Raw genomic sequence first — 14659 nt, 5'->3', positions numbered from 1 at the left:
GTAATCCCCTCCCACCAAAAACAAGTCCTGGATATGGCACTGCTACCAACCACCACTAAGAAGTTAAGGGCATTCCTGGTTACACACAGCCGAAACCCCTCCCTCTTGATTTACGGATAAGTCACTTAAGTTGATTGGAATCCTAGCAAAAAGTGAAAGTTTTATTTTCTTTTGAAAACGAGCTCTCTATCTCTCTCTCTCTCTCTCTCTCTCTCTCTCTCTCTCTCTCTCTCTCTCTCTCTCTCTCTCTCTCTCTCTCTCTCTTTCTCTTCTCTCTCTCTCTCTCTCTCTACTCCTTCTCTCTCTCTCTCTCTCTCTCCCATTCTCTCTCTCAATCTAACTCTTTCTCTGTCCAGTGGACCTATTTGGGGGCAGGATGGCATTTATTCACCCAGATTTCCTCCTTCCCCCCTCTAGAGCTTTAAAAATAATGTTTTTCGTATTTTTAACAACAAACAACCCTTTTTGATATTTTCATTGAAAAAACATAAAACAAAGTAAAACCGCTCTCCCTCCATATTTGAAAAAATGCTGTTCCCCCAAAATTTTCGTAAATTGGTGTCATTGCCTCTGTCTGTCTTTTTCTTTCTCTTGTAATTTTGTTTTAGTTGTCTGGATCGCACTTCATCCGTTTAAAGAAAAAATATGAAAGAAAACAACGGACGTGTAATGTCAAAATTGGCCATGCCGTCCATTTTAGCCGATTGCTTTCATAAAATTTGACAGTTGATGCAGTAATTTTGGTTTAATTTGGACATATACAAATTTACACTGAAATAGATAGACACTGTTAAGTATTTATATATTTCTATCTACCAAAATGTGGCTACCAAAATTATTAAGAATAAATTTTTAATGTCTATGCTGACTGACAAAGACTGGAAAGATCCTGAACAGAGTATATGGGTTTAAAAATTATCACACGGAAAACTGGATCTATTCTATCCTCAAGTTTTGTTCCCGCAACAAAAATAATGTCCCATTCAAGTCCTTTATTGTGAATATGCTCATTTATTTCTTCTTTGTGTTCCCTTTGCAAGAAGGGAACACAATCCTGTAAGCAATAAATTACCTCCATATTGGTCTACACTTTTGATGCGACAAAACGTTTGGAGTTATGATAGCTTCTCTTGTGACAGGAATGCTTAACGGTTTCAGTAAAATTAATTATAGGGACAGAAAAAGACCCAGAGAAGAAATAGAGAAAATAAGAGGTCTAAATTAAACTTGAGTTTCTGATATTTCGTTGCTGTTATACTTACACAGTTTTGATTGCAGGTAGTACAAGAATACGAGAGAGCTGTAATATTCCGCTTAGGTCGTCTTTTAAAAGGTGGAGCTCGAGGTCCTGGTATATTTTTCATTGTGCCATGCATTGACAGCTACAGAAAGGTTGACCTTCGCACGGTGTCGTTTGACGTGCCTCCACAAGAGGTAATTTTTTTGTTTTTCATTTTAAGAATGTATGTCAAGCCTTAAGTAAAAGACAAAGTAGAATGAAATAAAAAATTAAAATAGGTATTCAATCAAACACTTCGTGGTAACGAACTGTTTTTTGTTTGTGTTTTTTTTCCCAGGGTTGATCGTATCGACCCAGTTGTCCTAGAATGTCACGACAGGGCTCGTTCTAACGTAAATTAAAAATTCTAGTGTCCTTTTTAAGTGACCAAAAAATTGGAGGGCACCTAGGCCCCCTCCCACGCTCATTTTTTCCTAAAAGTCACCGGATCAAAATTCTGAGATATTCGTATTATTCACCATACTCGAAAAACCTAGTAACGATGTCTTTGGGGACAACTTACTCCCCCGCAGTCCCCGTGGGAAGGGTTGCAAGTAACAAACTTTAACCTGTGTTTATATATAGTAATGGTTACTGGGAAGTGTACGGACGTTTTCAGGGGAATTTTTGGTTTGGTGAGGGAGTTGAGGTGTGGGGGGGGGGTTACATAGGAGGATCTTTCCATGGAAAAACTTCTCATGGGGGAAGAGACTTTCAATGTAGGGGGCGCAGGATTTTCTACCATTATTTAAAAAAGCAATGAAAAAATAAATATGATTTTTTTTAAAACTGAAAGTGAGGAGCAGCATTAAAACTTAAAACGAGCAGAAATTATTACACATATGAGGGGTTTACCTCCTCGTAATACCTCGCTCTTTACGCTAAAGTATTTTTAGTAATTTCAATTATTAATTCTACGGCCTTTATGATTCAAGGGTCATTCTTATGGAATTGGGACAAAATTTAAGCTTTAGTGTAAATAGCGAGGTATCGACGAGGGATGAGCCCCCTCATATACGCAATAAAAATAATACGAATATATAAGTTCGTTACGTAAGTTAATTCGTAAATTACGTATATTTTTTGTACTAATGAAAATGTTCGTAAAAAATTAAAAGTTCTAGTTGCCATTTTAAGTAATAAAAAAAATTGGAGGGCAACTAAGCTTCCTCCCTCGCTCCTTTTTTCTCAAAATCTTCCGATTAAAACTATGAGAAAGCCATTTAGCCAAAAAAAACTAATATGCAAATTTCGTTTTAATTATTTATTTGCAGAGAGCCAAGATCAAAACATGCATTAATTAAAAAACGTCCATAAATTAAATAAAAAAAGTCTTTTTTAAATGAAAGTAAGGAGCGATATTAAAACTTAAAACGAACAGAAATTACTCCGTATATGAAAGGGGCTTTTCCTCTGCAACGCCCCGCTCTTTACGCTAAGGTTTTTAAAATTTTTAAGAAGTCGAGTTAAGAGAAAGAGTTAAACTTTAGCGTAAAGAGCGGGGCGTTGAAGAGGAAAAGCCCCTTTCATATACGGAGTAATTTCGGTTCGTTTTAAGCTTTAATATCGCTCCTTACTTTCATTTAAAAAAACTTTTTTTTTATTTAATGTTAAATTAAGAGCAACCCATGTATACAGAAACTGGAACTCCAAAGTAAAAAATTTTGATAAACCTACATGTATCGAAAGAATTTGCTTTTTATGCAGATTCCAAATATGCTTAGCTCACTTATATTAGAATACACATCCAAAGATTTTAGCATAAGAAAACCTGCACAATTTTGTAATTTTAAAAAGATAAGCGTAATCTCAATCAAAAGCAGGGCTTCCGTGCATCTATCTGCAAAATACGAGATTTCCTGTTTGTTTTTTTTTTCAGTGAAGGATAATGACGGAGGTATGTTTATTCTGGTTTTGTTGCCCAACCGCGATATTGGTCATAGCTTATCGGAAGAACGGTCGTTTGAATGAGAATATAGAGTCCCAGTGCCCTTTTTATGGCACTTGGTATTAACCAAATGACATATAGCAATCGCCAATTCTGTCGGTCTGTCGGTCCCGGTTTTGCTACTTTAGGCACTTCCAGGTAACCTAGAACGATGAACTTTGGCAGGCGTATTAGGGACGGGACCAGCTTAAATTAGAAATAGTCGTTTTCCCGATTTGAACATCTGGGGGGGGAGCGGGGGGCCGGTTAATTCGGAAAAAATAGAAAAATTGAAGTATTTTTAACTTACGAACTGTTGATCAGATCTTAATGAAATTTGATGTTTGGAATGATATCGTGTCTCGCAGCTGTTATTTTAAATCCCGACCGGATCTGGTGACATTGGGGGATACGGGAGGGGGAAACCTAAAATCTTGGAAAATACTTAGAGTGGAGGGATCGGGATGAAACATGGTGGGAAAAATAAGCACAAGTCCTAGATACATGATTGACATAACCGGAACGGATCCGCTCTCTTTTGGGTGGTTGAGGGGGGGAGTAATTCTGAAAAATAAAAAAATGAGGTATTTTTAACTTACGAACAGGTGATCGGATCTCTATGAAATTTGATATTTAGAAGGATATGGTATCTTAGAGCTCTTATTTTAAATCCCGACCGGATCTGGTGACATTGGGGGGATTTGGGAGGGGGAAACCTAAAACTTGGAAAACACTTAGAGTGGAGGGATCGGGATGAAACTTGGTGGGAAAAATAAACACAAGTCATAGATACATGATTGAAATAAACGGAATGGATCCGCTCTCTTTGGGGTTGTTGGGGGGGGTATTTCTGAAAAATTTGAAAAAATGAGGTATTTTTAACTTACGAACGGGTGATCGGATCTCAATGAAATTTGATAGTTAGAAGGATATCGTGTCTCAGAGCTTTTATTTTAAATCCCGGCTGGATCAGGTGACATTGGGGGGGAGTTGGGAGGGGGAAACCTAAAACTGGGAAAACACTTAGAGTGGAGGGATCGGGATGAAACTTGGTGGGAAAAATAAGCACAAGTCCTAGATACATGATTGCCATAACCGGAACGGATCTGCTCTCTTTGGGGTAGTTGGGGGAGGGGTTAATTCTGAAAAATTGGAAAAAATGAGGTATTTTTAACTTACGAACGGGTGATCGGATCTCAATGAAATTTGACATTTAGAAGGATATCGTGTCTCAAAGCTCTTATTTTAAATCCTGACCGGATCTGGTGGCATTGGGGGAAGTTTGGGATGGGGAACCTAAAATCATGGAAAACGCTTAGATTGGAGGGATCGGGATGAAATTTGGTGGAAAAATAAGCAGAAGTCTTACATACGTGATTTACATAATTGGAATGGATCCGCTCTATTGGGGGGGGGGGTTAATTCTGAAAAATAAAAAAAAATTATGTATTTTTAACTTACGAAGGAGTGTTCGGATTTTCATGAAACTTCATATTTAGAAGGACCTCGTAACTTGGATCTCTTATTTCAAATCTCAACCGGACTAAGCGTAATTGGGAGGGGCAGTTGGGGGGACCGGAAATCTGAGAAAATACTTAAAGCGGTGAAATCTGAATGAAACTGGATGGGAAGAATAGAAACCTGTCTAAGATACGTGACTTACATAACCGGACCGGATCTGCTCTCTTTGGTGGAATTGGGGGGGGGGGGGTAATTTTGAAAATTGAGGTATTAGTAACTTACAAAAGGGTGACCAGATCTTAATGAAATTTGATATTGAGAAGGATTTTGTACTTTAAAGTTCTAATTTTAAATTCCAACCAGATCCTGTGACATTGGGGGGATTTGGAGGGGGAAACCGGAATTCTTGGAAAATATGAAAATTGGGGTATTTTTATCTTGTGCCCTTTCTAGTTCTAGTGCCCTTTTTAAACGACCAAAAATATTTACGGCCCCTAGTTCCTCCCGAATGCCCATTTTTCCCCAGTGGCATCCGATAAAATCTAAAATAGTTATCTAATTCAGCATAATCGAAAGGCCCAATAGCTTGACCTTTGGTGAGAACATGACCCTCCATAGTCCCTGGAGAAAGGGCCATAAGTTACGAAATTTTTCGTATTATTTACTTATAGCATTTGTTATCGAGAAATACGCGGAAATTTTCGGAGTAATTTTCTGCGGAGAGGTGGTATTTCCCACGGAAGAATTTTCCGTGGGTATTAAGTTTTGGAGGAATTTTCCAGGAGAAACTTTACTAAGGGAGGGGGTTACATTTCTTAGTATGATTTGAAGAACAGTCAGAAACTAAGTAAAAAGAAATAAGTTTTTTTTCACCTGGAACTAAGACGCAACATTAAAACTTAAACGAACAGAAGAGCCCTTGATTTTGAATGAAAAATATTTTTTAAGAGCCTTAAGACTTTAGCGTAAAAAAGGAGGAATGGGAACAAGGTGGTCCCCCAAATTTACTGAACAATTTCTATTCGTTTTTAAGTTTTGATATTTCTCCTTACTTTCTGTCGAAAAAACTTGTTTTTTTAAATATACTAAAGCAACGGCTTTCAAATAGAACATGCATGCAACATTACTAACGGTTAAGCAATATTGTGCCGGTGCGCACCAACAGTAATATGCAAGTAGATCTCATTTTAGGAGGAGACTTACATGAACCCCTATAAAGGGTATTTGTAAGGCCAAACTTCCTTCTGAAAAAACAAATTCTACAAAAGAGGGTTCCCCAAATAATGCAGATGAGTAACCGCAACTGAAAAAGTTTATAAGTTAACTGCAAGAATGGCAAGAGACATTTATCTCTAAAATTTAAATCCCAAGGAAATATCATCCAAGCAATTTCAGGATTTCATTTTATATAAAAATGAACAAATGAATACCGTAATCTAGACCCAATTTTGGATTGATAGATTAGTGAAGAAAGGTGCACAAAATACAACATTTTGAATTCATTTCTGAGAGCAACTATGTACCTGCATAATTGAAGAACTTAAACAGTATACTCTGTTGATGCACGTACTGTAATCAAAAGTTAGCTTTATAGAGCTTTGGTTTCTTGTGATAACTTTGTTACTACAGTCTGTTGGAACCGTAGCTCTGCTAAATATGAGAAAGGCTGCCCCTCCCCCCACTTTTTTGGTACTCATTGTTTTGATCATCACTGAAGCTCAGTTGGTAGGGGTGATTGATTCAAATACCGAAAGGAATTTTACTACCATGTTTAAGCGAGAACTCTTAGAACACCCCCTTCCCCTTCTGCACAGGTGATTACATGAATGTAAATTTTACAATATACTTAAAACTAGTTCTGAATTATAATGTAAGCTGTCGCCTGGCAGCACCGACAGACCTAGTTCAAATGCAATACCTTTGGAATAATACCTCTGGAATAAGGGAGATTAGGGGGGATAAATGGCAGAAAACACAACTAACTTTGTTGTGTTGCCATTTTTTTCGCTACTTTAAAATCCGCACTTTTGCGCTTGAACTTTCAATCTCCATTTGAATGAGCCCTCTCTCAATATTTCCCTTACCCGTGACACTTCTTTGCAATTTTTTTTATAGGGACATGAAACGTCTCTAAGCCTTGTTGAATTTGATGATATAATTTTCATCCAAATGACTTCACCTTTTGAGGGTGTTTCCCCCTTTTTCAAAAGTAGGTATTATTCTTAGGCTCATAACTTTTAATGTTTAAATTAAACCTTATGAATTCTCCATATTTGGAATCACCGTAAAATCAAGTGAATCTTTGACGTATATATTGTTGGTAAAACACCAAATCTACAGTTTGGGTTACTATTAACACTAGTCACTCGTTACCTAAAGTTCGTTGCTATGAACTGTTAGATGAGCAAAACTGAAACTCAGTTAGCAATTTTCGAGTCTTAAAAATTAAAGAAATCATCAGTAAAAAACTTTACCATTCAGAATCAGGAATAATTTTAAACATGCTCTCTCAGATAGAATCTATAACTCAAGAACGCTTTACAAAAAAAAATCTTCCTTATACAGCTTTTAGAAAATAATTTCTAAGTGGGAACTCTTTGGTTAATGACTTAAAATGAGCTAAAATATTGATCTAAGCAATAGCGGAGATCCAATATTGCCGAATTGACAGTCTTTTCAATAGAAGTGTTCAAACTTGTTTTTTTCTTTTTTACGGTCGATACCTCTCTTCCAAAACCCAAATACAATTTTGTTTTAATTCATTTGATTCAGGTGTATTTTATGCTTTCTACTGTAACCTATTCAGTTTTGTTATTCTTAAAAATTGTTGCAAGTACAAGGTGCTATTCGCCTACTTTTCTAGTCAAAATAGGGTAGTTGGGAAATACTAAGCAGAGATTGGATTTAGCTGGTTGTTTTATCCATTGAGGACTTCAATATTTGTGCATCGAGTTAAGATCTAGCCTGCCTTTTCAATGAATCAAAACGTAGCTTATTTTGAATCAAATCAGGACTTAGTAGGTCGTTGTCCTGGTTGCAACTAGTTGTAATGTTGTAACTAGTGTAGTATACGTAAAGTCGTTGTCCGACAACCATTCGAATTCTCGAAATGGCAGATCCTATGAACTAAAGTTTCGAGAAAACTAACGCCATATACTCTGATCAGCCCATTATAGATTATTGCTCAGAGTTAAAGAAAAAATTTTCTATCTGATTCCACAAGTTGTGTGAGATTTAGGCAATAGGGCTAGAGAACCGCACCAAATTTTAATCAATTTTAGGATTCGTCCAACTATAATTTGAAAACGGGACCTGCCTGCTAGAACTAATTTTTGTATTTCAAAGCAGAAACGTTGCTTAAAAAATGAAAGCAGCTTCAGATATCTTTCTTTGACATAGAAGTAGGAGACTCAACTTTGACTCACGGACTGTAGGCCCTTCAACCCAGGCTTTTTAGAATATCCTCTTTTACCCCCGGCAAAAATATGTGGAGCTTTCTAAAACAATAATTTTCATCCATCGACCGTGAGATGCCCAAACTCTTTAAGACCACAGAGATTAGACTCTTATCACTTGCTTACAATAAACCAAATTTGGTGGCTTGGAAAAAAGCAAATCACAATCATTACGCTGTGCCCACGCCATTAATTTAAAGGGTGCTGGGAATGCTCTAGCTAGCTCTGCCTTCTAAAAAGAATGCGTTCTCCCTGGGTCCCTTTAACCTTGGCAGTTTAACCTCAGTGGTAGCCTACATAATTTTAGCACAGATGTATTGACGACGAATTACCACGAATGTAATCTCAGTGTGAACATAACAACGAAGGTACTGTCCAAGTTTTGATAATTCTATGAAGTTTCAAGATCAAATAAAGAAAGTTGTCATCTATGCGAGAAAACCGTTTATCTAACACGTACTAAGCAGATACAAGCTTTTCTCTTTCCATGTGTAAGCTAATAGCATTAGGGCGTGGAAAGACTCTAGACAGAGATGGGATAAGGCTTATTAAATTAGATGAAGATGAGACTGTAATAATTAGTTAAGTCATGGCAGTGCTGTCAAGTGCCTCAAATTGCTAAGAAAAGAGTATGCAAATACATTTTCAAATCCCTTGTTGTAAATGAAGCTACTACATTGAATCCGAATTGTTAATCAGCTGTATTTTCTCATTCTTTGGGCTGTTGTTCCAAGTTTTGTATCTATCAGTGTATAAAGAAGACATTTTTCTTTTCGCAGAAGTAAAGAACAAAATAAAAACAGAAAGTAATCTAATCAAATTAGAGAGGATGGGACAACAGTTCCTCCTAGTTCTGTCTTCAACAGTACGTGCTACAGAACCATTTTATCCTTTACCGAGGGGTAGGCATCTTTTTTTGGCTGCGGGCCAAAATACACAATATATAAATGCAGGTTTGGGTCAGCGATATTTTCATTTCAAAACAATATTTTCATAAATTCACTTTCGTCAACTCCAATGCTAATTACGTCACTACTTAAAAAAAATCTTTTTGTATTTTCATTGGTATTGTTGGCCATCTCAAAACTATGCTAATCTGTCCTAGTTGATAATGGCATTTCTTTGATTCTTTCCGTTATCTGTTTTCTGACTGAAAAGTAACTGAATGAGTGCTCAGAATGATTTATGAGTGTATTGCTCAAAACGCACCGCCTGTAAATGGTTTACTGTTGGTACCAATGGATAGCAGCAGCAAAAGGGTCGAAAAACAAGCGTGGTGTAATAATAAAAAGTCTTCAGCTAAAAATTTCCCCTCCTTAGAAATTCCCACGCGGGACATTATTTCTAGCAGAAAGTCTCTCCACGGAACCCCCCCAGATATTAATAACGATTGTATATTTTTAAATTGAAAAGTATTTGAAAAGTCCAAGCTCAAATTTTTAACCATGGACAATTCTCCCCCTGGAAAATGTGCCCCATGCAAATTCATCCCGCCGCCCGTGGAAAAATCACATTAATTTTAATACCGAAAAATCACACTCGCCCCTTGGACTTTCCCCCCACGGAAAATATTACCCAGAAAATCCCCCACCGAAAATTTGACCCGGAAAGATTTCTCGCGAATGTAAAATAATAAAATAGTATGCTTAGGTTTGACAAGTATTTTGAAAATAAGGTTCAATACCCAATTGACGAAATTATTGATTACCGAATTCTGAGAATTTATTGGAAAAGAAATTTATAATTTTGGGAGTGTGTTAGTTGACAGAATTTTTAATTTCTAAACCATTTAATTGATTATTCGTAAAATGTGAATAATATGACCAGAGGAGACTGTCAATTAATTTTGTTGAAGGGTGTCTAATTTCAGTCAGGGCAAAAAATATTCAGAGGAACTTCGAGGGGTTATTTTATACCTAAAACTATGACAATAGTGCATTCCCTGAGATGCTCAGTCGAATAGCGTAACTAATATTCGTTTCAATTTAAAATCAAAATCGTTGTTTATGTCTCTTTCTTCTGTACTTCTGTTTTAAAAAACGATATTTTTAATATATTTGGTTTCCGAATATAATACTTTTAAACATGCTATCGTCCAGTGATGTATAATTAAATATTGACGCATAAATGCAGAATAAATACTGTAAAGAAGAACTTTTAAAATTCCCCTATTGCAAACATGTTATTTTTCCCCCTCTATATCCTTTTGCACTGAAACTAACATCGAGTCTTTACTACCCAACTGCTTCTTAGGATCTAAAGTTGGGAAAGAAGCTTCCTAATTTCGGCCCCCAACAAAATTAAAGGTATCTATAATCAGGAAAGCAAATCGCTAATATCGGTACTCAAAAAATTCAACAAGTAATGTACATACCAAGGTATTCTCCATTAAAGAAAATAGATACTGGTGGAATCCTAACTTGCCGATTTTGACACTTAGGGAAACCAATATGGTAGTACGGAAACAGTAGTTTTGACACTGATTGATATATTTTGCCCGCGTTAAAAAAAATAAATTGGAAAAAAAGTAAATTTTTATTTTAAGAAAGCGATGATAAAAATAAAAATTATTAAAATCAAACAATGTTTGTATCTGGGGATATTATATTTTGATTTGTATTTTTAAATTATATTATTCTAATGAAATTATTGAGAGGCTTTGGAAATGACATTTTACCCTGTTGTTATCACGCTTTTTGTTTAAGAAGAAAAAAACATAACACAGTTTAATGTATTTTTTGGATTTTTGGACTCAAAAGTTTAAATGTTACATTTTATTGATAAAGATGACTCTTTCTTAACTGATTGTTGCGACAAGTTGTTTGATGCGAGGTTTATTTAAAGTATGAGAAAGGCTACCACTACCATTTTCAATCCCTATTTTTTACATTCAAGTATAAGATTCGAATAGCAAAATTAAAAAGAAGTTTTACAATATTTTCTAAATTAACCAGGTAATTTGTATAGACTACATGTATCGTAAGGAACGTTTAAGTCCCCACACCGCATTACTGCTTCTGAAACCAGAATCTTAATATATGACATTTTTTGGAGATTTTTTAAATCAATTTACTGTCTCAGGGTTTTCAATCAATCGTTTTGTGACTCTCTTTTTGCCAAAACTATTGTTCTGCGCCACGAAAAAAGGCAGGAACTCCCACTTAGCTGTGGGACAATCTTCTTTGCTGCTTATGAAAGGCACCAGAACTTTCCATTTTAATTTTAATAACCTTCCTCCAGATATTCTATCAACATTTGTTCAATATGGTCGCCCCTGAGAAAAAGATTCAATGAAACAGACAAACAAATAAGCACAATTCCGTGATTAATTTTTACAAAAATGTCAAATTTTTATCGTAGTTGCAGCGGTAGGTGCAACCTTGTAAAAGAGGAATTGGTAGATACAAATCTGAAAGCTCTTTTATTGAGATTACTGTCTTTTTGTTTTTTCTCCTTTTTTGTAAAACAATTTTAAAAATCGCTACATCTGGTTCACAACTTTATGCTTCTTGAATTTTACAAATTTTGAATCATACTGAAATGCTAATTCTTTTAATGTGTACACTGTTATCAACAGCATTTACGGTTAATACTTGCACGAGCCACTCCTTACTTACAGTTGGTCATCACGATTTGTTTCACTTATTAATTATTTTTAGTGATAAAAAATGCTTCCATGGTGAAATATAGGTACAATTCGTAAAGTTCAAAGTTGCCCATCACAGGTTAATAGCAAAAGAAACTTGAATTAATGTTAGAATAAGAGAGAACACACTCCAAAAAAGTGGTGACCTTGAAGAAAATTACAACATCGAAATCAGCACATCCGATAATCACGAAGCAGAAGTTCCGAGCTTTCTGATAGCCATTTGACGAAGAACTGTCGAAATGATATAAGAATTTTTTATCCAGCTCCAGAGATCACGCCGATGCGAGAAGGCAAACCGTTCTTAAATATATTAGCGATAAAAATAAACTTTTATTATATACTATTTATCCGGTAAAATTAACAATAATTATAAAACATCGTATATTACTATTAGGCGAAGATCCGTGGCTTTTCTTTGGGGGATGTGTGTGAGGGGCCCAAAACCTAAAAAAGTGTTACATCGAGAGTTGCAATAGATAAATCTGATTAAATCTGATTAAATCAAAACCTAAAAAAGTGTTACATCGAGAGTTGCAATAGATAAATCTGAATAAATCTGAGCGTGATTTAGTCAAGCTTTTAATGTAGAAATAATAGTTTTCAATAGAAATTTGTGGATTACGATAAGCTTCATTTTTTATTTTCAAAAATTAAATTCTGCTGTGAAAGTAAAATCACTTTAATAAGCCTTTTTCCTCGAAGTATTTTTATTGAAGATAAAACTTGGTGTAAAGATTGGGGGGCTGAGGGACCCCCTTCTATTTAGAATAGACCTGAATATGGTGTACATTCATAAAAGAGACTATATTAAAAAAGTTTATTAAATAAAGGTAAAGAGCAGCATAACGAATAATAAAGCACATAGGTAATATAAGAAAACGGTCATTTTTTTTTATTACAATGCCCCGAGGGAAGGGCAAATTTATTCATATTTAAAATCTTCAGTTCAAACGTTTTGAAGGGCTTTCTTTTTACATAAAAGACTTACAATTTGCGACTGACTATACATGTATTTCATTCTAAAATAGTTTCAGTAAAGCAAAACGCAAACTTAAGCGTAAAGATTGGGGTGTTAAGGGACTGCTCCCTATATTCACAACTTTCTTTGCTTGTTTTAAGTTTCTACGTCACTGTTTGCTTTAGTTTGAAAACAACTTGTTTTTATTTTATTTGATCAGCTTAAGCGTTCAACATTCTTTTTAGATTATTGTTATTACTATTAAAATGTTTTTAAGGCAATTGTTAACTTGCAGAAGTTCTTAAGACAATTGCAACTCATTGAAAAGCTGCGACACAGATTTTGGTGCTTTAGAAGGAACCTGTAGAGCTTGGAAACCAGAATCCCCCTTGAAAGTAGAAATTTAGGTTGATTAATGCTACCTTTTTCTAGGGAAAGATTTACTTTCCATCGATTCCTGCGCTTGCTATATTTTTAGCGAACAAAATATGTCTTAAGCGGCAGAATTGTCGTCGGAATTTGAAATTTGATAAAACGACTAGGTTTTGGGGTAGTTGACATCAAAAGAACCAGGTGAGGAAGAGAGAAAACAATCTGCCAACCCATGAACTAGGAATTACGACACATCTCCCCTCATTTTGACTATTTGATATAACTGTATAAATATGCTTTGTGTTGGAATTTGTTGCGAACAAGCCCTTTATGAATTCGTTATCTTTGCTTATTAGTAATTAAATATTAACTATTTGTGCATTAGCGATTGTATATAATGTGTATTATCAGATGCTGTCCCGAGATTCAGTGACAGTAAGCGTTGATGGAGTTGTATACTATCGGGTCAAAAATCCAGTTATGGCAACAAATAACGTTCAGGATTACAGGTGACAAAATTTGAATTATGTGACCACAAACACCCCTTTCTAATTTTTCGTTGTTTTCACTGAAGTGCTACACCCAAATTAGGATTTCGCTCCCCATTCAGTTAACTTATTAACGGAATATTGTTGATCAATTTTCCGTCTTCAGTGCACAATGTATATCTGCATTTTTTTTTGTAATCTAGAAGGTCTCAAAGCTATACTTTGGACCTGATATTGTTTTCGTTTACATGACTGCTAACTTTAGTTGTGTCTTAATTAAATGTGAATTTTTATGCTTTAGTGATTGTATATAATATGTATTATCAGGTACTATCCCGAGACTCAGTGACAGTAAGCGTTGATGCAGTTGTATACTTTCGGATCAAAAATCCAATTATGGCCACAAATAATGTTGAGGATTACAGGTGAAATAATTTGAATCACGTGATCACAAAAACCCCAGTATACCATTTTGTTGCTTTCACCAAAGTGCTACACCCAAATTAGGGGATTTCTATCCATTTAATTAATAAGCTCTTTTAAGCATCTGTTACAACCTTACCTGAATTATCATTATCATACATGATATATATATATATATATATATATATATATATATATATATATATATATATATATATATATATATATATATATATATATATATATATATATATATATATATATATATATATATATATATATATATATATATATATATATATATATATATATATATATATATATACGTATGTATAAGTATATGATATGTATGAATTCTGGGTAGCTGTTTTAGCTACCCAGAAGTCACCACATAGTTTATAAGGCCGTCATGCATTAAAATTATCATTTATCATATCATACCAGATAGAGCTGTGACATAGTCTTCCCACACTAAGAAAAAAAAAATACAGAAACTAGCCAAACTGTTAAACTTCAGATGAAGATTTGCGATGAGAAAAAAAGTAACTTAGACGAAAAGAAATAAATAAGATACAGCTTTTAGCAAAGGAATTATTGACACAAATTGAATAAAATAAAATTCGTCTAAAATTACCAGACAAATTTTA

The 14659-nt window shown here is 34.9% G+C and overlaps 1 protein-coding gene across 11 annotated transcripts in view; it reads left to right on the top strand.

Moving 5' to 3' along the window:
* The window catches only part of LOC136041183 (mechanosensory protein 2-like), a 219191-nt gene that overhangs the window by 181889 nt on the left and 22643 nt on the right, over positions 1-14659 (top strand). For 10 of the 11 annotated variants that reach the window (XM_065725742.1, XM_065725802.1, XM_065725749.1 and 7 more), the window contains 2 exons: positions 1279-1434; positions 13917-14014. In XM_065725742.1, coding sequence (XP_065581814.1) covers positions 1279-1434; positions 13917-14014 — 254 coding nt within the window. Of the gene's footprint in view, positions 1-1278; positions 1435-13512; positions 13611-13916; positions 14015-14659 lie in introns of all 11 variants that reach the window. The other variant, XM_065725754.1, reaches the window with a different exon arrangement.

This window comes from Artemia franciscana, chromosome 2, assembly GCF_032884065.1.
Source record: "Artemia franciscana chromosome 2, ASM3288406v1, whole genome shotgun sequence".
Classification (NCBI taxonomy): domain Eukaryota; kingdom Metazoa; phylum Arthropoda; class Branchiopoda; order Anostraca; family Artemiidae; genus Artemia; species Artemia franciscana.
The sequence above is the reverse complement of the archived record's forward strand: the minus strand, read 5'-3'. Positions and strand labels throughout refer to the sequence as shown.